This window comes from Pipistrellus hanaki (assembly GCF_964339955.1).
Source record: "Pipistrellus hanaki genome assembly, chromosome: 16".
In the NCBI taxonomy this organism is placed as follows: Eukaryota; Metazoa; Chordata; class Mammalia; order Chiroptera; family Vespertilionidae; genus Pipistrellus; species Pipistrellus hanaki.
Window position 1 is genome coordinate 47,293,207 of NC_140518.1, and position 26,012 is coordinate 47,319,218.

Below are 26,012 nucleotides of genomic sequence, written 5' to 3' on the forward strand. Positions count from 1 at the left end.
AAACTAGAAGAACAAGAATTATGACATGCTCTAACCCGTTTGGCTCAGTGGATAGAATGTTGGCCTGTGGACTGAGGGGTGCCAGGTGTGGTTCTGGTCAAGGGCGTGTACCTTGGTTGTGGGGTGTGCAGGAGGCAGCTGATCAATGTTTCTCTCTCCTCAGTGTTGCTAACTCTCTATCCCTTTTCCTTCCTCTCTGAAAAAAATCAATAAAACATATTTAAAAAAGGAATTATGACAAGTGGTCTGGTGGAAGGAGGGAGAGATGAGTTTGGAGGGTTGTAGTCTATACCAAAGTGGGTTTATTCTCTTAGTTTCATTTGTCCTTGGTTCAGAAGAGAGGGTTTGCCAGGTGGTTGTGGACTGCACCTGGATTTTCTAAATGGTTGCAAACTGCTTTTTACTATCGCAGTTTCCCTGTTCTGCTTGTCCTGGCTCGCTAGCCTGTGACCTTTATACAACTTCCCCTTAACATTTCTCCCTACAAACCTTCCCTAACTTTCATGAACCTTCTTACAATGTTCATAAACATTATTACAACTTTAACTCACTGTCTTTTTCTTTCAAAATGCATGTCCGTTCTTTATGCCTTCTATTATCAAAACCATACAATTTCTTTCCAATTTAATTAGAATTCTTAACTCTTAGAAACCTTAATTTCCAATGATAATCAAAAAGTAAACAGCCAGCATTTCTTAGATTGATATTTATCAACACACTTTAAAATACACTCCTACTTTCAAGAAAATATACCTTCAACAAAGTACAAGAGACTGTCTTTAATAAAAGCTAAGAGCAGGCGAATTTAAAACTTATCTAGCAATAAATGTTTCAGTATTTTATGTTATTTAAAAATATTTAGATGTTTATCATTTAACCCAGCAATGCGCCAAAGCCTTTAAGTTACCAAAGACTTAGGAAAATTCTGTGTAGGCACAGCGGCTGGAGAAGAGGTGTGGGGGTGCACTGGGGACGAGCCCCACAGCCTGCTCTAGGCCTGAGCTTCCAGCCGCCAGCTGCTTAGATTTAAAACTGCCCATTTACCTTAGAGATGGCAGGCTGAGGTTTGGGTGATGATGAGTTCTGCTTCTGATAGCAACAGGACTGGTAAGCAAGGGGGTGAGAAGGCACTGAGGTGAGAGACGTTTTCAGGGATTAGAGGGGTGAGAATGTGGCTTTGGGATCTACAGGCTCAGTGAGGGTCCTTCCTGGGTAACCGAGGGACTTTGGGAGAGTCTGAAGTTGGGAACCTCTGAGGGGAGAGGGAATGGGGAGAGGGAATGGGCCTGAGGGGAGAGGGAATGGGGAGAAGGAATGGGTCTGAGGGGAGAGGGAATGGGGAGAGGGAATTGGTCTGAGGGGAGAGGGAATGGGTCTGAGGGGAGAGGAAATGGGTCTGAGGGGAGAGGGAATGGGTCTGAGGGGAGAGGGAATGGGGAGAGGGAATGGGCCTGAGGGGAGAGGGAATGGGGAGAAGGAATGGGTCTGAGGGGAGAGGGAATGGCCCTGAGGGGAGAGGGAATGGCCCTGAGGGGAGAGGGAATGGGTCTGAGGGGAGAGAGAATGGGTCTGAGGGGAGAGGGAATGGGTCTGAGGGGAGAGAGAATGGGGAGAGGGAATGGGTCTGAGGGGAGAGGGAATGGGTCTGAGGGGAGAGAGAATGGGTCTGAGGGGAGAGGGAATGGGTCTGAGGGGGGAGAGATTGGGTCTTTTTTAGGGGGAAAATTTATATTAATCTCCTTGTTAAATAAAATCAGTCATGATGGGTCTTTCCCCCGCCCCATGTGGGAATCTGTCCTTGTTTCTCAAATTTCCACCGTTTACTATAAAGAATAAAATAAAATCGGTCATGGTAACTAATTAAACTGCTTGTAATTTTATCTTTTTAAAAAATGTATATATTTTATTAATTTTTTACAGAGAGAAAGTGTTAGAAACATCAGTGAGAGAGAAACATCGACCAGCTGCCTCCTGCACATCCCCTATCGGGGATGTGCCCGCAAACAAGGTACATGCCCTTGACCAGAATCGAACCTGGGACCCTTCATTCCGCAGACTGAAGCTCTATCCACTGAGCCAAACCAGTTTCAGCTGTTTGTAATTTTATAAGTTCTTTGCTTACTAGTGTGGAGCCAATCAGATTTGTATTCAATTGCTGCTGTGGCCATTCTCTGTTGTTAATCCTCCGCTGAGGACATCATTTTCCTTGATTTTTCAGGGTCAGTGGAAAGGGGAGGGGGAGCGAAGGGGAGAGAAACATCGATGTAAGAGACTCTGCGTGTGCCGGACTGGGCTGGGGATCACTCTGCAACTGAAGTACGTGCCTTTGACCGGGAATTGAACCCACGACCCTTTCCTCCTGGTGGTCCCTGAGCTCCCTCAGGGAGGCACAGCTCAGCCGGAAGCTGGACTCCCAGCTGGTGAGCACAGCAGTGATGGCAGGAGCCTCTCCATAGCACTAAGGGCCCCGTGGGGGGTGTCCGCCTGCCGGCTTAGGCCCGCTCCCAGCTCACTCACTCCCCAAGGCTATTTGCTGTGTTGGCAGCAGTCCATTCTCCAGAGCGGCCTAAGCCCGCAGGCGGACATCCCCCAGGGCTCCCGGGCTGCAGGAGGGTGCAGGCCGGGCTGAGGGACGTCCCCCTCTCCCCCATTAGTTGTTATAACCTACTTTTGCCCACCATGTATGAAGTCTGTGCTGTCAACATCCAGCGGAGGTGGGTGGCAGGGATACTGGAACCTGTGAGCGTGCCTGGCCTCAGCGCAGCCCTCCTCGTCACCCACAGGAGAGGCCAGGGCAGCCCGCCATTTCCTCTTCTCAGGTCCTCTCCTCAGCAACGCACCACACCTGGGCGACCGAGGAAACAGATGCCCCTTCTATGGAGAGGGGGCCGCCTCCCCAACACGCAACACGCGGGGCCCTGCCAGGCCCAGGCCGCGCCCTAGGCTCCTTCTGAGGCCCCGCCCTCGACCACGCCCCGCCCGCCCGCAGCCACGCCCCCGCCTGGCCTTAGCTCCGCCCTGCCCCGCCTGCCCCTCGGCCACGCCCCCAGCTGCCCCTCGGCCATGCCCCCGCCTGCCTGTGGCCACGCCCCGCCTGCTTCTTCCCCCCCACAAGATGGGTTCACCAGTAACTTAATAAAAACTAGTGGTTTAAAACCCAGCTTTTCCGAGAAATTAGTGTTTTTTTATATCATTGTGATGTTCTGCTTCCTTTCGTCTTCGATGTGGACCAGGAGCCCTAGAACAGCTATATCTTCCATCAAGAATTTTAAAAATATGTTCGTTTCTTAAAAAAATTAAGTGTATCCCCCTCTTGGAGTGGTTGCCTCCAATAGTCCCACCGGTACGGATTAAACCATTTCGTACTTCTTGGTGGGAGGCTAGGAACAGGGTGCGGCAGAGCAAGGTGTCGGGCAGGGGCTTCAGGTTCCCAGCCAGATTCAGAGTTACCAAACTCGCGCCCCTCCGTGGCCTGGGCGGGTGGTGCGGCCCGTGCTCCCCTCCGCGGCCTGGGCGGTGGTGCGGCCCGTGCTCCCCCCGCGGCCTGGGCGGTGGTGCGGCCCGTGCGCCCCCCGTGGCCTGGGCGGGTGGTGCGGCCCGTGCTCCCCTCCGCGGCCTGGGCGGTGGTGCGGCCCGTCCCCCCCCCACCCCCCCCCCCCCCGGCGGCCTGGGCGGTGGTGCGGCCCGGCCCAGTCAGGCGCCGTGACGGCCGGCGGGGAGGTCTCCGGTGAGCCGGGCGCGGGCGGCTGAGCCGGGGACTGGGCTCGCGAGGAGGCGCTGGGCGGGCCGTGGAGGAGGGCGAGTGTCACGGGCTCGGCGGCTGCGTGCGGCCCGGGCGGGGCTCCCGGCTTCTGAGTGCGGCTGGCGGCGGGTCCGTGCGGACTGAGGCCCAGGCGGCGGCTGTGTCCGGTAGCCCGGGCCCGCGGCGGAGGCGTGAGGGGACGTGCGGCCGCAGGTGCGAGGGGCGGCGGGTTCGGGGCCGGGGCGTCTGTGACCTGCAGGCCCGGAGCGCGGCGGGAGCGTGATGGCCGCCCGCACGGCCACGGCGCGGGGCGGGCGGGCAGGAGGTGCCTCCCCGCCGGTCACGCTGGTGTCCAGTCGCCGTGGCCGGACGGAGGGGTGAGGCGCGCCGGCGGGCGGGGCGGCCTCCGGTCCGGGCGGCGGGCACCTTCTCCCGGAGGCCCAGCCGGGCCTTGGTCCGCGGCCCGGGCGGCGCTGGTCGGCAGCCCGGAGGCCCTGGGGCGGCACCGGCGGGCTCCGGCTCCGCCCTGTCCGGCCCGGCGGGGAGACCACAGCGGGGCCGGGCCGCAGGCTGGCCTCTGCCTGGGCCGCGGGGAGCCGGCCGGCCGGAGGGCTGCGGGCGCTCAGCCAGGTCCGAGGCGGGGGCACCCGGGGTGACGTCAGAGGCGGCTGCCCGGCAGGGAGGGCGGCCCCAGGACGTCACTGGGGCCTCTGCCCGCGGCGAAGGGCGGCCGGCCGGTGTTTTCTGTTTACATGGTGTGCGGTCCCACATGGACATGGAGGAGGCTCTGGAGAAGCCGCTGCAGAAACGTGGCTCCAGCTGGAACCCCGCCTCCGCGTTCGGGGGAGGCTGGCTGTAACGGCCACTAAGCCTCTCGCTCTGAATTTCTTCTTTACCCACAAAGCAGCGGGTCTTCTGCGAAGTGTGACTGCCACGTCCCGCCGGCTCCTTTGGAAATGACCCTGAGTCCCTGGCCCAGGCCGGACAGGGCCGTGATTCCGCCGGCATGTGCTCCAGGCAGATGTGGCCCGCCCGGCTCCGCTCCCTCACACCGTCTGTCAGCCTGCCTGCCCGGCTCCGCTCCCTCTCACCGTCTGTCAGCCTGCCCGCCCGGCTCCGCTCCCTCACACCGTCTGTCAGCCCGCCCGCCCGGCTCCGCTCCCTCACACCGTCTGTCAGCCTGCCCGCCCGGCTCCGCTCCCTCACACCGTCTGTCAGCCCGCCCGGCTCCGCTCCCTCACACCGTCTGTCAGCCTGCCTGCCCGGCTCCGCTCCCTCACACCGTCTGTCAGCCTGCCCGCCCGGCTCCGCTCCCTCACACCGTCTGTCAGCCCGCCTGCCCGGCTCCGCTCCCTCACACCGTCTGTCAGCCTGCCCGCCTGGCTCCGCTCCCTCACACCGTCTGTCAGCCCGCCCGGCTCCGCTCCCTCACACCGTCTGTCAGCCTGCCCGCCTGGCTCCGCTCCCTCACACCGTCTGTCAGCCTGCCCGGCTCCGCTCCCTCACACCGTCTGTCAGCCCGCCCGGCTCCGCTCCCTCACACCGCCTGTCAGCCTGCCTGCCCGGCTCCGCTCCCTCACACCGTCTGTCAGCCCGCCCGGCTCCGCTCCCTCACACCGTCTGTCAGCCTGCCTGCCCGGCTCCGCTCCCTCTCACCGTCTGTCAGCCTGCCCGCCCGGCTCCGCTCCCTCACACCGTCTGTCAGCCTGCCCGGCTCCGCTCCCTCACACCGTCTGTCAGCCTGCCTGCCCGGCTCCGCTCCCTCTCACCGTCTGTCAGCCTGCCCGCCCGGCTCCGCTCCCTCACACCGTCTGTCAGCCTGCCCGGCTCCGCTCCCTCACACCGTCTGTCAGCCTGCCTGCCCGGCTCCGCTCCCTCACACCGTCTGTCAGCCTGCCTGCCCGGCTCCGCTCCCTCACACCGTCTGTCAGCCTGCCCGGCTCCGCTCCCTCACACCGTCTGTCAGCCTGCCCGGCTCCGCTCCCTCACACCGTCTGTCAGCCTGCCCGGCTCCGCTCCCTTTCACACCGTCTGTCAGCCTGCCCGGCTCCACTCCCTTTCACACCAAGGCAGGGGAGGGACCTGGTCCTGCCGGACTGACCCTGCTCAGCTCTAGCCCGTGCTCCCTCTGCCATCACCCTTCCCCTGGGAGGCTTCGCAGCACCATGCATGGCTCATGTTTATCAAGCTTCTCAGGAGAACCCAGCAAAGGCTCTGATCTCTGCCAGGGAAGTTCAGGGTCTTGCCATGGCCTAAAAGGTCCCTAACTTCTTCCCTCTGGTTTTCTGCCCTGTTCCCTCAGCTCTGCCACACTCAGCCCCAGCCGTGCTCGCCTCAGCCCCTCGCACCTGCCCCTGTTCCTTCAGGGCTCGCTGAGGAGCCCTCGTAGGAGATCACGTCCCTCGCTGGTGCGCTCGGTCAGGACCCCTGTGGGCACTCCTAGTGAAGGCAGAGGAGGCGCTGCTCACGTGCACACACACACACACACACACACACACACACACACACCCCTGCTGACTCCCTCGGCGTTGCCCTCTGTGCTGTGGCCGGAAGCCCGCTCAGCGCGGACTGAAGGGCTGTCTGTGTGGTCACAGATGTATCTTTTCCTCTTGTTGGCTGTACCTCCTCTTGTTCTCCCTGCGCCAAGGGCCGTGCGGGCACAGGATAGGTGCTTGGCTGGTGCTGCCTGCTGGGTGGCCACCTCTGCCGCATGGGAAGCCACTGGGATACCTGCCCAGCCCCAGGCTCCAGCGCTGCTGAGGGCTCTGTAGTGTGAGCACAGCTCTGAGGGCTCTGTGGTGGGAGCACTGACAGCTCTGAGGGCTCTGTGGTGGGAGCACAGGCAGCTCTGAGGGCTCTGTGGTGGGAGCACAGCTCTGAGGGCTCTGTGGTGGGAGCACAGCTCTGAGGGCTCTGCGGTGGGAGCACAGCTCTGAGGGCTCTGTGGTGGGAGCAAAGCTCTGAGGGCTCTGTGGTGGGAGCACAGGCAGCTCTGAGGGCTCTGTAGTGGGAGCACAGCTCTGAGGGCTCTGTGGTGGGAGCACAGCTCTGAGGGCTCTGTGGTGGAGCACTGACAGCTCTGAGGGCTCTGCGGTGGGAGCACAGCTCTGAGGGCTCTGTGGTGTGACCACAGGCAGCTCTGAGGGCTCTGCGGTGGGAGCACAGGCAGCTCTGAGGGCTCTGCGGTGGGAGCACAGGCAGCTCTGAGGCCTCTGCGGTGAGAGCACAGGCAGCTCTGAGGGCTCTGTGGTGGGAGCACAGGCAGCTCTGAGGGCTCTGCGGTGGGAGCACAGCTTTGAGGGCTCTGTGGTGGGAGCACAGCTCTGAGGGCTCTGCGGTGGGAGCACAGGCAGCTCTGAGGGCTCTGCGGTGGGAGCACAGGCAGCTCTGAGGGCTCTGCGGTGGGAGCACAGGCAGCTCTGAGGGCTCTGTGGTGGGAGCACAGCTCTGAGGGCTCTGCGGTGAGAGCACAGGCAGCTCTGAGGGCTCTGTGGTGGGAGCACAGCTCTGAGGGCTCTGCGGTGAGAGCACAGGCAGCTCTGAGGGCTCTGTGGTGGAGCACTGGCAGCTCTGAGGGCTCTGTGGTGGAGCACTGGCAGCTCTGAGGGCTCTGTGGTGGGAGCACTGACAGCTCTGAGGGCTCTGCGGTGGGAGCACAGCTCTGAGGGCTCTGTGGTGGGAGCATTGACTGCTCTGAGGGTTCTGTGGTGGAGCACTGACAGCTCTGAGGGCTCTGTGGTGGGAGCACTGACAGCTCTGAGGGTTCTGTGGTGGAGCACTGACAGCTCTGAGGGCTCTGCGGTGGGAGCAAAGCTCTGAGGGCCCTGTGGTGGGAGCACTAACAGCTCTGAGGGCTCTGCGGTGGGAGCACAGCTCTGAGGGCTCTGCGGTGGGAGCACAGCTCTGAGGGCTCTGTGGTGGGAGCACAGGCAACTCTGAGGGCTCTGCGGTGGGAGCACAGGCAGCTCTGAGGGCTCTGTGATGGGAGCACAGCTCTGAGGGCTCTGTGGTGGGAGCACAGCTCTGAGGGCTCTGTGGTGGAGCACTGACAACTCTGAGGGCTCTGTGGTGGGAGCACAGCTCTGAGGGCTCTGTGGTGGGAGCACAGGCAGCTCTGACAGCTCTGAGGGCTCTGTGGTGGAGCACTGACAACTCTGAGGGCTCTGTGGTGGGAGCACAGCTCTGAGGGCTCTGTGGTGGGAGCACAGGCAGCTCTGAGGGCTCTGTGGTGGGAGCACTGACAGCTCTGAGGGCTCTGTGGTGGGAGCACAGGCAGCTCTGAGGGCTCTGTGGTGGGAGCACAGCTCTGAGGGCTCCGTGGTGTGAGCACAGCTCTGAGGGCTCTGTGGTGTGAGCACAGCTCTGAGGGCTCTGTGGTTGGAGCACAGCTCTGAGGGCTCTGTGGTGGAGCACAGGCAGCTCTGAGGGCTCTGCGGTGGGAGCTCAGCTCTGAGGGCTCTGCGGTGGGAGCACAGCTCTGAGGGCTCTGTGGTGGGAGCACAGCTCTGAGGGCTCTGTGGTGGGAGCACAGCTCTGAGGGCTCTGTGGTGGGAGCACAGCTCTGAGGGCTCTGTGGTGGAGCACAGGCAGCTCTGAGGGCTCTGCGGTGGGAGCTCAGCTCTGAGGGCTCTGCGGTGGGAGCACAGGCAGCTGACGGCTTCCCTCCTCCCAACACAGGCCTGTGTGTCGGGCACCATGAACGCCATCGTCGCCCTCTGCCACTTCTGTGAGCTCCACGGCCCCCGCACTCTGTTTTGCACGGAGGTTCTGCACGCCCCTCTCCCCACGGGGGCTGGGGACAGCCCCGGCCAGGGCGAGCAGGCCGAGGAGGAGGAGGGCGGCATCCAGATGAGCAGCGGGATCGGCACGCACAGCCCCGCGGACGGGGCCGGCGCAGAGTCCAGCAGCCCGGGGCCCAAGAAGTCGGACATGTGCGAGGCAAGTGTCGGGCTGGCCCTTCCTCCCTCCAGGACTCGGGCTTACACTGGGACCGCCTGGGGGGAGCCTCCCAGTGGTGTGTGCGGACCCTCCTCCATGGAGGGCCTTTGCCTCTTTATGTCCCTTTAGCTTAGCTCTTCCCTTCATCCAGGCTTCAGCCCTTCAGCCCGCCCCGGGCCAGCAGACTGTTGCCACCACCACCCCCTTTGCTTTCAGCCTCCCCGCCACACGCCCGTGTTCACACCCGTGTCCACATCTCCCATCGCCGCTCCGACGGCCTCTGGCTGGTGTTCTCGGGCGCTCCCCCCGGGGGTCCTGGGCTCCTGTGGGCTGCTTTACGAGCTCTGGGAGGCGGACTTTAAGTTCCCTTCGCAGCCACTGCCTCACAGGAGGCCTGGGCTGGGCCCTGGCCTCAGGCAGTGCTGGATTCTTGCCCACACCTGCTAATACCTGCCTCTTCCTGGGACGTGCTCACGGCTGTGTCAGCACCAAGGACAGATGCCAGCACAGCGCACTGTGAGCCGCTGGCAGCTGGGAGCCCCAGGGGTCCCTTCTGTATGACGGGGAGTCTCACTCGTTTTCTCCTAAACTGCCCTTCGGATTAAAGAGGTAATGTGTGCAGAGCTTCTTGTTGTTAATCCTCACCCAAGGACATTTCCCCATCGATTATTAGAGAGAGTGGGAGGGAGGGGGAGAGAAACATCAACGTGAGAGACACATGGGTTGGTTGCCTCTCCCAATGCTCTGACAGGGGCTAGGGATGGAACCTGGAACCCAGGCTCATGCCCTTGACCAGGAATCAAACCGGTGACTCGTGTGTGGGCCGACACTCTAACCATTGAGAACACCAGCCAGGGCTGTAGAGCTTTCTGAGTGTTCAGTAGATTGGATCTGCTGCTCACACCTGTGAGACCTTTGTGGTCTTTGCATCCTGGTTCCTCTCGTCAGGAATCCTCAGGAAAGTACAACTAGATGCAGTTATGACTGGAGCTTCGCTTCAGCTCCGCACAGGGCAAGGACACACGGTGCCGCTTCCCCACTAACTGGTGCTCTTTTCCTTGTGGGCAGGGCTGCCGGTCCCTTGCTGTGGGGCATCCGGGGTACCTGAGCCATGACAAAGAGACTTCGATTAAATACGTCAGCCATCAGCACCCGAGCCACCCCCAGCTCTTCAGCATCGTCCGCCAGGCCTGCGTGCGCAGCCTGAGCTGTGAGGTGGGCCCTGCGGTGTGGGCGGGCGGCTGTCCTTGGCGATCTCAGAAAGGCCCAGAGGCTCTGGGCAGGAGGACAGAAGTCCCGTAGGGAAGCCACGGGCAGACCCTGCCAGGGCGGGGCCGCGGGCGCCTTCTCCAGAACCCAAAGCGCTGTGCTGGGCTCCTGGCTTCTAAGCGCTTTCTGGCTTATCACTTTAAGCACCAAACCCGTGTCATTTGTTCATTCTTAATGGACATCTTCTGAGGTGTGGATATTTCTAGGATGTGGAGTTTACCGCATCAGACACATCTTTCCCCCTCTAACATCCTGAAGAGGGAGTCCATTGTCTCTTAGCTCTGTGGCTGCCACTGTTGAGTTTCGGTCTTAGCTGCTATGTTTCTGTCTGTCAGGAAGAACTCGTAATTCAGCGACAGACTTCTGTCACCGTGCCACGTGGTCAGACCACGGAGCCCCCACTCTCAGGGCTCACTTCTGTGGCGTGTGCCCGCCTTCGGCTCTGTCCTCCTCTTGCTCTCCTCCTAACCTGCTGGCGGGAGGCACGCACGCCGGATGGGCTGTCAGGGAGCGTGCTGGGTCTGGGACCAGAGTCCTCTCCACAGACGCCGCACATTCTATCACGAGGGCTCCGCAGGTCTCACCTCCACTCTCGGTGCCTCTCAGGGATGCGGCAGGTAGTCTGGGCGGGTTTATTTGTGTAGCAGTTACGGCTCAAGGTAGAAAAAGTACCAAGCCCGCTTGGCTGGCCCTTGCACTCGGGATGACAGACAGTTGGATCCCAGCCGGAGAAGAGAGCAGTTTTCCTCCCATCCCCTTTCCCTCCCGTAGTTAGCGGTGGCCGGAGGGAGGCTGAGCGAGGCTGGCTCTGCTGGAGCAGGCGAGGACGGTCTTGCTTTGGCGCAGGTCTGCCCCGGCCGGGAAGGCCCCATCTTCTTCGGGGACGAGCAGCACGGGTTTGTGTTCAGCCACACCTTCTTCATCAAGGACAGCCTGGCCCGGGGCTTCCAGCGCTGGTACAGCATCATCACCATCATGATGGACCGCATCTACCTCATCAACTCCTGGCCCTTCCTGCTCGGCAAGATCCGCGGCATCATCGACGAGCTCCAGGGCAAGGCGCTCAAGGTGCCGGGGGCGGGCGTGGCAGCAGGGTGACCGGGGCGGGCGTGGCAGCAGGGTGCGCGGGCGGCCTGCAGCCGCTGCTCTGTCTGCAGTGACTGTCGTTTCCTGGCCTCGGCCAGAGTTGGGCTGGAGGCCCGGCCGTCACCAGTCAGACCGGCTGCTTTGTGGTCTCTGATCGTCCTGGTTGGCTCAGCCCTGGCTGCTTGGCTGCCCTCAGACCTGGCTTCACCTGATGTCCTCATCCTCTGACCTCCGTTGCACAGGCCTGGTCACTAACCAGCTGCACACCGCCACCCCAGCGGCATTGCACCTCGGGGCAGGCAGGCTGGTGATGCCTGGCAGCAGTCTTCTCTGGCTCAGGTTGCTTGTCTACTGCAGGGACGGGGGGGATTGCTCTTTGTAGCCAAACTGAGTGTTGCTCGTTTGCCTGCTCAAGGGAAGTGAGGGTGCTGGTCACGTGTCCCCATATGCTCTGCATGGTGAGCCCTCCATGTGCCGGAGGGGAGGACTGGATGGATGTGGAGCATGAGGGCCATGGCCTGGAGCACGCCTGCCCCTCAGGGTCTCTCCAGCGCCCAGAAGGCTGTCGCAGGAGAGGCAGGGTGCTCCCAGGCCCCAGCCCAGCCGCTGTGGAATCCCTGGTGCCCTGTGCTCTGCGCGGGCGGGGACAGGCTTCTGGGCAGCACCAGGATGCTGAGCGCGGGTGCGTTGCAGGTGTTTGAGGCAGAGCAGTTCGGGTGCCCACAGCGTGCCCAGAGGATGAACACGGCCTTCACCCCGTTCCTGCACCAGAGGAACGGCAACGCCGCCCGCTCGCTCACCTCCTTGACCAGCGATGACAACCTGTGGGCGTGCCTGCACACCTCCTTCGCGTGGTAAGGAGGCCGCGGGCCTTGCAGCGTCTCCAGGGAGAGCAGGAGACTGGTCGGGCCTCGGTGGTGTGCGGTGCAGTGAGCCCTGACCTGGCCCCCGTCCTCCCTGCGGGGGGCAGGGCACGTCCTGCAGAGCGCCCTTCCCGGCGATGTTGCGAAGGGCTAGTCCCAGCGTGCACCCTTCCTCCCAGGAGCACGCCTGTGCCTTCCCCTCTCCCCTTCTTCCCTACAGGTGGCCCCTAAACTCCTAGGGCCCCCAGGAGGCTGGCAGCCAGGCCCTGTGCAGCGCTGCTCCCGGCTCTTTCAGACTAACCCTGCCCGTCCGCAGGCCGCTTTCCTCCGGCTTCTTCCTGAGCCGAAGCAGCCCAGCTGAGGCTCACTTCCCCAGCGCATCCCTCTTCTGTTGCTTCTATCCTAGGTCCTTCTTTGTTTCACTGTCCCAGCCTTAGTAAATCCTCAAAAAAAAAAAAAAAAAAAAAGCTAGGCCCAGCCGCTGTGGCTCAGTGATTGAGCGTCTACCTATGAACCAGAAAGTCACGGTTCAATTCCCAGTCAGGGCACATGCCCCATCCCCAGTGAGAGGTATGCAGGAGGCAGCCAATCAGTAATTCTCTCTCATCATTGATGCTTCTATCTCTCCCTTTTCCTTTCTCTCTGAAATCAATAGAAATACATTTTTCAAAATATATTTTATTGATTTTTTGCAGAGAGGAAGAGAGAGGGATAGAGAGTTAGAAACATCGATATGAGAGAAACATCGATCAGCTGCCTCCTGCACACCCCCCACTGGGGATGTGCCCGCAGCCAAGGTACATGCCCTTGACCTGAATCGAACCTGGGACCTTTCAGTCCACAGGCCTATGCTCAATCCACTGAGCCAAACTGGTTTCGGCTAGAAATACATTTAAAAAATATATATTTTATTGATTTTTTACAGAGGGAAGAGAGAGGGGTAGAGAGCCAGAAACATCGATGAGAGAGAATCATCAGTCCGTTGCCTCCTGCACACCCCCATCCGGGGACGCGCCCCAACCAAGGCACATGCCCTTGACTGGAATCGAACCTGGGACCCTTCAGTCCGCAGACCGGTTTCGGCAATAGAAATACATTAAAAAAAAAAAAAATAGATATTCCAAGACAAGGGATCTTCTTCCTTCTTTGTAAACCACAGTGAGCACGTATCTCCCACACCTTCTGTGGGTCAGGAGTTGGAGTGAGGCTCAGTGCCAGTTCTGGCTCAGAGTCTGAGGAGGTTTCGTCACCTGGCTTGGCTTCCTCACAGGGCTGGCACGTTGGTGCTGGCTGTGTGCAGGAGGCTCAGCCCTCGCTGTGCAGACAGGTGAGCTGACTTCCCTCGGAGTGATCGAGGAGAGAGGGGTGGGGTATGCGAAGTCCTGACCGGCCGCAGCCCCACCCGCTGTGCCCGCTGTTGTGAGGACTGTGCTGTGTCGCTGGGACTAGCTTCGTCCAGAGGAGAGGGTCCGTCCTCCTCTGGGGGGGAGGAGCCAGTGGGGTGGTGGATGTATTTGAAATGGCCCTGTTTGTCCTCTGGCCTTCCATTGTTTTTGTCCCTCCATGCACGATCCTCCGAAGACCCCCAGATTCTCATTCCTTTGCTGTCAGTGTGAAGTCTAGGGTCATCCTCGAAGGTCCTGGTGGGCGAGGAGCTCAGAGGGGGACCTCAAGTGCAGCTCCCAGGACCTGCGAACCCCACCAACCCCGTACATCCCTCCTGGTTTAAAGATCACTCTGTCCAGGAAACTTGTAAACAGCTCCCGTGGAGTAAGCGCAGGGCACAGCATCCTGCCGTCCGCGTTGGCAGCTCTCAGCATGTTCCTGCTTTTCCGCGTGCCCCTCACTTTCTTCTAGAGTTTTACAGCAAATGTCAATTGTCTCATGTCAGCCATAAAACCATGAACATATCCAACAAAAGGGACTGGTTTCTTAGTACCATCCAGCCCAGTCCACGTTCACTTTTCCCGTTTGCCTCAGAAGTGACTTGAATCGGTCACACGCAGTGTGTGGCTTGTCCGTCCCTTGTCTGGGTCGTCTCTCCGCTGCTTCCTGTGCCTGTTGTAGGGAGAGCGGGGCCGCGGTGGGCTTTGCTGATCCCCGGTGGTGGTGCTGTTTTCTGTGAGCGGGGGTGAGAGGAGAGGCGGGAGGGAATCGGGACCAGCTTTCGGGCCAGAGACCCCGCTCTGTCCTCAGGCTCCTGAAGGCGTGTGGCAGCCGGCTGACAGAGAAGCTCCTGGAGGGTGCGCCCACCGAGGACACGCTGGTCCAGATGGAGAAGCTGGCGGGTAAGCGGCGCCCTCTGCCCATGCACCTCCTGCAGGCCGGCGGGGCGCTGACCGGGGCCCGGGGATAAGCCCGAGAGGAGCCCCTGCAGAGAAGCTGGCCCAGGCGCTCCCGTTTGATTTCCTGTCTCATTTTCTTGGACAGTCCAGGAGAGTCTGGCCCAGGCCCCGGGAAAACCCTGTCGGGTGTCAGTCTGTGTAAGGACTGGCTGATGGGAAGCTTTCTTGTCCCTGTTTTATCGTTAACCACGTGCTGGGCCTTTCCAGACTCTTACTCTGCTCGTCAATAGAGGGCTGTGCTGCCGCCAGACCCAGGGCTCCATCAGGGGCGGCGGTTCCCACACTTCACTGCCCCGGCCGCCCTCTCGGGGGGTCAGCCCTTGGTGTCTGGGCGCAGGGCCTGTGCGCTGAGGAGCTCCCCAGGGGCTGGTGCCGAGGACAGCAGCCCGGGACTCCTGCTCTCGCCCGCCGTGCTTTCCTCCCGAGGGCGGTCACTGGTGCTTGAGGTCTGGGGTCAGCGGCGTGCTTGGTAGATCTGACCGTGAGGCGTGTGTGTACGGCTCGTTACTAACCCTGCTGGAGTGCTGCAGTGGAAATAACTGACCTTAGATCAGTGGAGCTGTCTCCAGGCCCCTCTGCAGTCAGTTGACTGCCACATGCTTGCACGCAAATCCTCTCCTGAGTAGGAAAGAGGAGATAGAATTCCAGCGAGAGAAGAAGATACTCAGAAAACTTTGCAATCATAGTCCATTGTTGTAGTGATTCCGAGTTCCAAGGCTAGTGAAGATGGTGAGCGGTACTTATGCAGAGAGCCCAGACATCGGACAGACTTCCAGGCCTCCTGTCACATCTTGGTCAGAGTCCTGGTCACAGGAGGCTCAGCACAGGCTCTGGGGCGGCTGGCCCGTCTCAGGGCTGCCGTCTGCTCTGTTCCCTGTGCGGGGCACGGCTCTCCCCGAGGCCTCACCGGGTGAAGGTGTATGCAGACTGATTGAAATTTCAGACATTTATCTTTAAGTGAGGAGGACGGGATGGAGGGTGGAAGGGTGAGGACGGTGAGAAAGCCCTGGAGGAGTCAGGCGGCCTGTGGGAGCAGCTCGCAGGCCTGCAGGCCCTCCCAGCCCGCTGGGCTCCGGGGCCGAGAGCAGTGTGGCCCTGCTGGGTGCGCAGTGGGGAGAGCTTCGTCCTGTGCGCTGCGTGGTCATGGGTTTGATTACCATCAAGAGCATGGACTGGGTTGCAGGCTCCGTCCCCAGCCCTGGTTGGGGGGTGTGTGAGAAGCAACCAATCAATGTCTGTCTCTCCTCCCCCCCTCCTTTCTACTCTAAAAGTCAATGGGAAAACACCCTCGGTGAGGATTAACCACAGGAAGGAGTGGTGGAGACGGCTGGCCCAGCCAGAACCACGGTCTCTGATAGCTTAACCATGAGGTGCATTGGGCTGAAGTGGTAACACAAGGAGACCATTGCAGCCAGGAAGTGGAGGAGTCCAGGGGCAGCAGGCTTCACAGCTGTCTTTGTTGTCCGTCTTGCAGATTTAGAAGAGGAATCCGAAGGCTGGGACAACTCCGAGGCTGAGGAGGAGAAAGCCTCTGTCCTGCCAGAGGGTGCGGAGAGGCGGGAGCTGAGCAAGTGCCCCACAGGCTCCTTCTCGCTCTCAGACTGTGAGAGCTGGCAGCCCCGGAAGCTGTCCGTCTTCAAGTCCCTTCGGCACATGAGACAGGTGGGCAGCAGAGGGTAGAGTCCCGTCCTCCACTTCGCCCTCCAGCACGCTGGGTCCTTGGGGCTCATGGTGTTGAAGAACCTGCAGGGACAGGTGGTTAGAGTCTCCAGCAGCCTCCTTGTGGCCGCGGGTTCCATACCCCGTCAGGGGATGTGCAAGAATCAACCAGTGAATGCATAAATAAGTGGAACAACAAATGGATGTTTCTCTCTAAAAAAGCAGTAACTAATATCCTTGAGGAGATTAAAAACACGGGGGGAGAGGGCTGGTCTGGATGAGAGCAGTACGGGCAGGGCGGGGATCGGCGAGGTGGGAGGAGGCTGGTGGACAGAGCGCTGGTGGAGAGGACGGGGCCATCTGCTCCAGATGCTGGTCTGCCACGCCGGGCGGCGTGAGGGCTGTGTGGAGACCCTGCTCTTGGAGCGGCGGTGTCCTGAGCCCTGCCCTTGCTTGCAAGTGGTTCAGCAGAGTAAAGCATGTCCAGAGAGAAGGCAAATGTTGCTCATGCCTTTTCTGCTTCAAGGCTCCGAAAATAAAAATGGGAAAAAGGTCTTATATAATGTGCAAGAATTTTGGGATCTGGATTTTAGGCACAAATCTGGGGACTACTATCTGCCTTCTTCTGACCTTGGCAAGCTGCTCACCCACCCCGAGGAGCTAAGTGGCTTCTCGTCTTTGACTTGTCTTCCTTGACCATCCAGAGAAGGTTCCAGATGGACACGCAGGTAGCATCCGTTGGACGGGATGCACATTCAGGGCAGAGAGCACTGGGCTCTGTCTTTCAGGTCCTGGGTGCCTCCTCTTTTCGCATGTTGGCCTGGCACGTTCTCATGGGGAACCAGGTGATCTGGAAAAGCAGGGACGCAGACCTCGTCCTGTCCGCGTTTGAAGTCCTCCGGGTGAGGCGTCTCTTCTCCTTCCTTGTTTGTAGCGGGACAGTGTTTGCTGGGCAGTTCTGAAAACACCCTGACTTTGGGTGTGATTGTCAGGGTGCATTGATGCTCCTTCCTGAGATTCGTGTTTTCCCTCCACTATTAAAAATGACAGTTCTTTATGGCGTTGTTTGTAGTGGAAGGAGTCTGTACTTCCTGAGAGATTGAGAACTAATGACCCTCTCTCCTGTCTCACCCTGAGTCCCCCGCAGACCACGGAGTGGTCCCAGCTGCGGAGGAAGCAGCTGTCGCTGCCCTGCCTGTGCAGCCCTCGATGAGGGGCTGTTCCTCCCAGAGGGGCGCTGGGTGCCATGGCCGGGCCTGGCTCCCATGTATTTAAGTCACCAGAAAGCATGAATGCCTGCCTGCTGCTGCATAGGCCTGTGAGGGCCCAAAATGAATATGACAACCTCTCAGCATATAATCTCCGTGGGTGAGGGAAGAGACAGTTATCTGAGAAATAAAATAATTATTTAAGAACTACAGGCCCGAAGCATGACAATTTATGCACTGAAGGGGGCCCCTCAGCCTGGCCTGCTCCTCCACCGTCCAGGAGCCCTCAGGGGCCAGAGGCAACACCCCATCACACCTCTGCTGCTGCCACTGCCGGCAGTGCACGCCTGGCCGGCCCTGGGCAGCTGGGGGACTCAGTAGGCAGGCCATGCCACACGTCTGTGCCCCAGTGGCGCTGAGGGGACTGGGCACCACCATCTTGTGGTTGTGGACTCTGCCATCTTTGAGGGCGTGGCAGTCAATTAGCATATTCCCCTTTTTATTCGGTAGGATTAACGCCATAAAGCAAAGGCAGCACAAGGCCAATGGCTGAGTGACCAGGGGCGCCCGGGAGGAGGGAGACTGGATTGCGCTGGCGAGGGCCCTGGAGGGTGGGTGATGGGCACGGGCAGGGCCAGGGTGTCCACCTGCTGTCGGTCTGAGTCCCTCTCCTCTGCAGACCATGCTGCCCGTGGGCTGTGTGCGCATCATCCCGTACAGCAGCCAGTACGAGGAGGCCTACCGCTGCAACTTCCTGGGGCTCAGCCCCCACGTGCAGATCCCCGCCCACGTGCTCTCCTCAGGTGCGTGCTCGCCTCACCCCGCCCAGCGTCAGGCTTCAGCGGCCTGGCCTTGCTGTGCGTTTGAGGGTGTCACCTGCTGGTCCTGGGAGCAGGGGCCCACATTGCAGGACCAGCTTTCCAGTGTCATAGGCCCTCTGGTTTCTGCCTTTAAAACGGAGGAGGATTGGACGGACAGCTCCGTAGTGAGGGCGGCTCACGGGCATGGCTCTCGGGTGGGGCAGGCCGCGGTCTGGAGTGGGAACAGCACCAGTGGCTGTCAGGACTGTAGTTGCGTCCAGGCCGGTGAGTCTGATGCCGTCGAGCTGGGCTACCTCGCCGCCTTCACAGTTCATGCGTCTCCTTTGTTCTCATGTTCTGTCCTCCTTCCTTGTCCTCTCAGTGTTCTCTTCCTTGTACACGCCTTTTTAAAACAAGAGCTTGTTTGAGCCAAAACTGGGCTCAGGTGCTCCCCTTCTCTAGACCTTAAATGCCTCTTTCGCACCCATTGTTCAGCCGGTTCTGCCCTCAGTGCCCACGGGCTTACTGCCGAGAAGCTAATGGGCACCCCTCACCTTGTTCAGGAAGCTCAGGAGTCAGCGTGGACGCCATCGCAGTGCCCACAGGAGCCCTGCGCCGGGCGGAGGGAGGCACTGCAGAGCGTCCGGCCTCGGCAGCCAGGGGCAGCCTCCATTCGGCACCGGCTGGGTCTTGAGTGCTCGAGAGGCAGAGCTCTGTCCTGGGTCCAGTTCAGAGTGCAGGCCCTGGTTTCAGGGCGGGCTGAGAGTCTTACCACTTCTAATGGCTTCTGAGTCCGTTTCCCTGTCTGTAAAACGGGGGAATTGTGGCACCTCTCTCTGGCAGTCATAGGCTGTTCAGTATATAATTAGTAGTTATTGTAAAATAATAGGTGGTTAGTCTACCTGAGGCCAAAGTTAACCCTCTACTATTTACAAATCAGCTGCAGGAAGCTCTCAATGCCCGTGTCAGTCTCTGGAGATGGGTTTTCCTGGGTGGTTTGAGCGGCAAGCAGCGATGGCTGCTGCCGAGTGGGGACACTCCCTGGAGCAGTGCGTTTGTGTTGCTACAGAATTCGCTGTCGTAGTGGAGGTCCACACAGCCGTTCCCTCCAGCCTCCCCCTGGCCGGGTGCGAGGACGACCAGTCTCTCAGCAAATACGAGTTCGTGGTGACCAGCGGGAGCCCTGTGGCTGCAGACCGAGGTGGGTGCTCCTGGCGGGCTGCCTGCGCCAGGAGTGCGGGGCGGGGGGTGCCTCCTCCTGCGCTGACTCCCGCCCCGCCCGTCCGCCTCCCGTTCCCAGTGGGCCCGACCATCCTGAATAAGGTGGAAGCTGCTCTGACCAACCAGAATCTGTCTGTGGATGTGGTTGACCAGTGCCTCATCTGCCTCAAAGAAGAGTGGATGAAGTGAGTACCGGCCGCTGCCCTCCTGGGGGGCTCATTGCTGAGGGGAGGGCTGGGTTGCCAGCAGCAGTGTGTCTGCGAAGGAGAACCAGAAGCTGTTTTCAAAGAAAGAGGTGAGGCTGTGGCTACCAGAGAGGCAGTTGAGAGCACAGGTTAAGGGTGAGTTCAAACACCACCTCCGCCACGAATATATTGGCTGGTGACACCAGGCAATGACAGGTGCCCCGAGCCTCAGGCTGCTCCTCTGAGACGGGGTGACAACCTGCCTCCAAGGGAAGCATTTATTTTTGCTGCTTAATTAACTTTAAAAATTCCGTTTCACTAAAACAAGTTAATTTATTTCCTTCTGCTTTCTTAGTAATTTTTTGTCCAATTTAATGAGTAAAGTATTATTCTGATTTCAAATAATACAGCAAAGCTTAGGATCAATCAAATTCTTTCATGAATTTAAGGGGAATTTTTTTCCTCCTTTTCCCCCATTTTGATACACCAGCCACATTGCCCAAGGCTGTGCCTGATGGGCAAACTGGAGACCCTAAGGTGCTGCTGTGCTGTCCCTTCTGAAGGTTTGAATTCCAGCTCTGCTTGCAGACGAGAGCTCAGTGATTGTGCTGTGGCATCTGAGTGTTTTGTTTGGTTTTCTGCAGCAAAGTGAAGGTCCTTTTCAAATTCACCAAGGTGGACAGTCGGCCCAAAGAGGACACGCAGAAGCTCCTGAGTATCCTCGGAGCGTCCGAGGAGGACAACGTCAAGCTGCTCAAGTTCTGGATGACAGGCCTGAGCAAAACCTACAAGTCCCACCTCATGTCCACGGTCCGGAGCCCCCCGGCCACGGAGCCACGTAATTGACCCACCATGGAAGTCTGTCTGGGATGCCTTCTGGGAAGTGGTGATGGCCATCCTTGCTCTGCTGGCCCGGGGCTGTGTCCTCGCTGGGAATGTGACCGTTGGGGCTTGCCTGTGCCTGTGTGCGGGGTTTGGGTGTGGTGAGTTCTTGGGATCACCCCACCAGCTGTTTCCATTCTCCGGCCTGAAGAGGACTGGAGACTTGTGACAAGGACAGGCCCTGTGTCAGAGCCCCTGAGAGAGACTAAGGAAGCTGTGCCTCCTTTCTCCTGGACTTAGATCTCACTTCTACAGGAAGACATGTCAGCCAGTCCTGACCTGGGTATTTTAGCCACAACATCATGCTTTCTCTTGGGGCTAACATTCAATACTTTGTTCTGCAATTCATCAAGAGTTGTCCAGGGATTAAATGCACACATGTACTATCGCCACAGGTGCTGACCTCGGTCATTTTTAGAAGCCTGGTTTTGGTTAGGGCTCTGGGACAGGCTTTCAGGGTAGAGAGGAGGTGTTCCTCATCGTTGGAACATGGGAACGCATGTTCTGAAATCATGTGACTACCAAGTCTTCTGGCCATGCTGTCTAGTGTTGCTTTGAAATTACCCATAGTTTGAGGTCAAGCCCCTGATCTTTGTTGGACAAAGGCGACACTTTGCCGAAATGTTCAGTGCAGCCATTTGATGGCCCAGCTCACTGTGTACGATCCACGTCACTCTGTTTCTGTTGCTGCTTTACACATTCACATTTGGCTCAGCTAACCTTCAGAGCATGGGGACTTAAGATCATTTCATCCTCTCTGCATTTTTTATAAGGGTTCATGGTTTGAGGGATTTCCCAGCAGTTTTGCTGATTTGTTTAGTTTTTTGTTTGTTTATATGTAACATGAAGACTAAGTGTATGACTAGGTGTTTGTATTATGTAAGAACATTGAAACAATAAATATGTATTTTTATAAAATATTGACCACGTGGTTTCATAACTAAAGTTTTCTTGGGATCAATCACAGAAAATATGGTTAAAATAACACCAGTAATGATATAATTATTTTGAAACTTGAATCTATGAAAGGCTTACAACTTCCAGGGAAAGACTGGTAAACTGGTTAATTTTGGTCAATTTAAGCTCTTGGCTCAGTAGCAACTACCTCTCCACTACCCCCTGCTGCATAGCAGGCAGTGCTCCGCAGCTTTCACACCGCGTGGGAGCGAGAACGGTAAAAGGGACCCGTCCTATTAGGAATCTGTGCTTCCATCGCTGATTGCTACTTCTGATCACAAAGGTGCAGGCAAAGAGGTGGCAGACGTTGTTGCACCTCTCCCCCTGTTGCAAGCCCTCCTCTAGCTGAAGTGACTAGCAGACTTAATGGCCTATGAGAAAAATACACTTCTGGCCTAGTCTTGACAAAGAGACAGCTGACAACAATAAAAGTAAGTGGCCGAAACCGGTTTGGTAGAGCATCAGTCTGTGGGCTGAAAGATCGCAGGTTCGATTCCGGTGAGGGGCATGTACATTGGTTGCAGGCACATCCCCGGTAGGGGATGTGTAGGAAGCAGCTGGTCAATGTCTCTCTCATCGATGTTTCTGGCTCTCTATCCTTCTGCCTTCCTCTCTGTAAAATATCAATAAAATATATATTTAAAAAAAAATAAGTGAAAATAACAAAAGACAACAAAACTTCAGGGAGGAGTATCTGATTTTCAGTTAACACATTACTACTCTGTTTCCCCGAAAATAAGACAGTGTCTTATATTAATTTTTGCTCCCAAAGATGTGCTAGGTCTTATTTTCAGGGGATGTCTTATTTTTCCATGAAGAAGAATACGGTACACATTTATTGTTAAATGAAAATAAAGGAAATTTGTTACCTTTATACGGTATGGTAGCACGGTAGTTGTCAACAGAAATCAGACAAACTGAATCCTACAGTATCAAGAATTTACTCATTTATTCAATGACAATCATGTCATCCTCTTCTGGAACATCATTGTAACAATCCAATTCCTGAATTTCCTGGTGAATTTCTTGTGACTCCATTTCTTTCAGAATCAGTGGACCAAATCTCTCATGTTTAGCAATAGCACCGTCTTTAAATGAGTACTTCTTGTCAAGGTAGCCTGCTTGCAGTGCATTTGCAATGCAAACTGTCAGTGATTTTCTCCCATGAATTCTTCACTCAAGTCACAACTTCTTGCAGTTAAGGTTTCACAAAGTTTCCACACTGATTTCTCTCCATTCTATTTTTAGTGTAGTCATTAATTTCTATGCGCAAATTGTCTTTGAATGGCTTGTTTATTGCAAGAGTCTGGAGCCGAGACCTTGGCTCAATGGATAGAGTGTCGGCTTGGGGACTGAAGGGACCCGGGTTCGATTCCGGTCAAGGGCATGTAGGTTGGTTGCGGGCTTATCCCCAGTAGGGGGTGTGCAAGAGGCAGCTGATCGATGACTCTCTCTCATCAATGTTTCTGGCTTTCTATCTCTCCCTTCCTCTCTGTACAAAATCAATAAAATATATTAAAAAAAAAAGTCTGGAGATAGGCCGTCATTCCCGCTGGAATCATTATCTGATCTACCGTATTTTCCGGCGTATAAGACGACCCCCTAATTTTTACAGTTAAAACATAGGCTTAGGCCTATATTCGCTGTATATAACTGCCCTCCACTTCAAAGAAAAGACTTACTTTGCCGTCAAGATCAGGTAATTTTTGTGCAATTTTGGTCTTTTGCCCCCGATTTTCGGTTGACTTTTTTTCATTTCAAAAGTCGTCTTATATGTCGGAAGAAATGTCTTCATGTCTTTAGCGCGGTGAGTGCTGGCTGCATCCCAGACTAGCAGACCTCTTTGGCTCCCTCCCATAACAAGTGGCAGCATTAAATCGACCCACTTCCTTATAACTGCTTGTGTGGCCCAGGCTTTTTTAGTTTCAAGAATAAAAACGGCTGAAACCGGTTTGGCTCAATGGATAGAGTGTCGGCTTGGGAACTGAAAGGTCCCAGGTTTGATTCTGGTCAAGGGCATGTACCTTGGTTGCGGGCATATCCCCAGTAGGGGGTGTGCAAGAGGCAGCTGATCGATGACTCTCTCTCATTGATGTTTCTAACTATCTCTCTTCCTCTCTGTACAAAATCAATAAAATATATTTTTTAAAATGTTTAAAAAAAAAGAAGAATAAAAACGCCCAAAACACGTTCAGTCTTTTCCTTCTTGCCCTTAGAAATGATTAAAGGTGGGATTTTAGTGCCATCCAGACGAATTGCCAAAATACAGGAAACACGTGCACTTTTGTAAGCAGTGGAGGGAATGTACACTAAGGAGGCACCTTGCTGTTCAATTGTTTGAGATCATTGGCCCATAAACACTGCAGTTTCATCCATAGCAATCATGCTGGAAAGATTGTATTTAGAGAAGTCAGCATCATCAATAAAGGACTTGAATGCAAGTGCTCGCTTAATAACTTGAATATCTTCCAACCTAAACAATATTGTACCGGTAGATCTTCTTAAAGACAGTTCACTTCGCTGAAGGAAATTATCCAGCCAGTGTTGTGATGCTTTGAAGTCTTCTGGGGCTGTCAAACTGTGGTGCCATTGCAAGGGCAAATTCTTGAATCTGAGCCCTATTCACAACCAAAGCCTTTGCTCTCCTGTCAACAACCCATTCACAGACCAGGTCTTCCAGCTCGGGAAATAATGGTTGCCGACCTGATCCACACTTGCGCTTTTTAGCATTTCCCTTGTCCACTTGTTCAATGAGGTTACCATACTCTGCTCGCCATTTTCAGACCAATCGGATACTCAACATCTTCTCTTTGCAGAAAGCAGTAAGATTTTGGCCCCAAGAGTCTTCACGATTCCTTTCTTGTACTCCACGGAGTAGCTTTTTCTGTTTGCGCTCATTACTAGGGGTAAAAAAAGGAATTGGGGTATCAAGGTAGGGGGAGGGGGATCACTTAAAATGACACAGGGGGGATCAGAAGGGGGATCAAAATGGCACAGGAGAATCAGAGGGGGGATTACCATTTTAGTAATCCCTTTTGATCCTCCTGTGTCATTTTGATTGCTCCCTCTGATCCTCCTGTGTCATTTTAAGTGATCCCCCTCCCCCCACCCTGTGCCACTGAACACCTTCACCAGACATCCCCCCTACGCCTTTATCAGACATTTACCTCCTGGGGCCTGCCTGGAGACTGTCACTGGGCTTGCTGGGGCCTGGATCTGGGCTGGAGCAGGGTCTGCCACTGACTGAGAACCTTCAGTCATCATGAGGGCAGCCTCGAGCATCAGGTAGTGTCACCAGAGACAGACCAGCACTCACCACCTTCGCGTCCTGTCCGCTCTAATCCTCCTGTTCTTCTACACACATCTGCGAAAGTCTCCTCTCTCCTGCCCCGCGCTCACCACTCACTCCGACCTCCGCTCCGCCTCCACACAGCAGTGACGTCAGGACTCCGCATAATGTCACTGGTTGCTAGATGCTAGTCGAGGCAGCCTTAGCGACCAGTTTACGGTAAATTAATTTTCATTCTGAGACAGAGCCTAGGGGGGCCTTATTTTCGGGGGGATGCCTTATATTTCACTCAGAAGGAAACCTGTAAGTGGGTCTTATTTTCGGAGAATGTTTAATTTTTGGGGAAACACAGTAAATGTCATGTGGGAATTCTCCTCAGCTTGGTGCTCTCTGCTGGGGAGCCCAGCTTGGGGATCAGATCCCTGAGTTCTCAGTGGCACCCCCCGCAGCTGAGATATCTCTCCCGGACTTCAGCTGCCGTCTGTGGGAGCCCAGCCAGCCCCTTCGCCTCCACCCCTCCTACCGGTCTCTATGCGGTCTCCACCTTCGGTCCCTGGGATCAGGGTTCTCTCCTGTGAGTTTTTGTTGATTATTCAGGAAGCCCTTCAGCATTTTATTGTATTCCAGCTTGTTCCTGGGAGCATGTCCGTGCAGCGTCCTCCTACTCCGCCGCCATTTTAATCCGATAATGAGCTCATTTAACTCTTTATTCTCTTGTAAACCTTCCAGCTATCCTTTAAATAATAGTCTTGCTGAGTAGCTATCTTGGTTCTAAGTCCCTGCTTTTTATCACTTTGAACATTTTGTGCTAATCCCTTCTGGCCTGAAATATTTCTTTTTTTTTTTTTTTTTTTTTTTTTTTAAATATATTTTATTGATTTTGTACAGAGAGGAAGGGAGAGAGATAGAGAGTTAGAAACATCGATGAGAGAGAGTCATCGATCAGCTGCCCCCTGCACACCCCCTACTGGGGATGTGCCCGCAACCAAGGTACATGCCCTTGACCGGAATCGAACCCGGGACCCTTCAGTCCCCAAGCCGACGCTCTATCCATTGAGCCAAACCGGTCCCGGCGGGCCTGAAATATTTCTGTTGAGAAATCCACCAATGGTCTCAGGGAAGTTCCCTAAGGTGTAGATAACAAGTGTTTTTCTCTTTCTGTTTTTAAGATTCTGTCTTAAACCTTTGCTTTTTAAATTATGATATGTCTTGGGGTAGGCCTCTTTGGTTTGTTTTTTTTTTTTAAATGTCTTTATTGATTTTGGAGGGGAAGGGAGAGAGCTAGAAACATCAATGAGGAGAGAAAAATCATTGATCGGCTGCTCCTGCACGCCTCACAATGTGCCCTGACTGGGAATTGAACCAGTGACCTCCTGGCTCACTAGGTCAATGGTCAGCCATTGAGCAACATTGCTAGCTGGGCTTTGGGTTCTGTTTGTTTGGAATTCTCTGTGCTTCCTGGACTTGTACGTCCATTTTCTTTACAGTTTAAGGAAGCTTTCAGTCATTAGTCATGTTCTTTCCTACCTCCATCTGGTATCCCTATCATGTGAATGTTCTTATTCTTG

The 26,012-nt window shown here is 56.4% G+C and overlaps 2 protein-coding genes across 3 annotated transcripts in view; both read left to right on the forward strand.

Annotated features, from left to right (window-relative positions):
* Positions 1-26,012, forward strand: part of SHMT1 (serine hydroxymethyltransferase 1) — a 1,020,383-nt gene that overhangs the window by 835,995 nt on the left and 158,376 nt on the right. The gene's annotated exons all lie outside the window — the stretch shown is intronic.
* FLCN (folliculin) lies at positions 3,656-21,122 on the forward strand. Of its 2 annotated transcripts, none has more exons than XM_084861530.1 (12): positions 3,656-3,727; positions 8,420-8,680; positions 9,749-9,895; positions 10,796-11,017; positions 11,729-11,889; positions 14,095-14,186; positions 15,718-15,905; positions 16,691-16,804; positions 17,790-17,913; positions 18,980-19,111; positions 19,211-19,316; positions 19,961-21,122. In XM_084861530.1, the coding sequence occupies exons 2-12, from the start codon at positions 8,438-8,440 to the stop codon at positions 20,160-20,162; spliced, it is 1,731 nt and encodes a 576-aa protein (XP_084717656.1). In that variant the 5' UTR covers positions 3,656-3,727; positions 8,420-8,437; the 3' UTR covers positions 20,163-21,122. The 2 variants fall into 2 exon arrangements, with proteins under 2 accessions (XP_084717656.1, XP_084717655.1); XM_084861529.1 differs by having other exon boundaries at positions 3,688-3,955.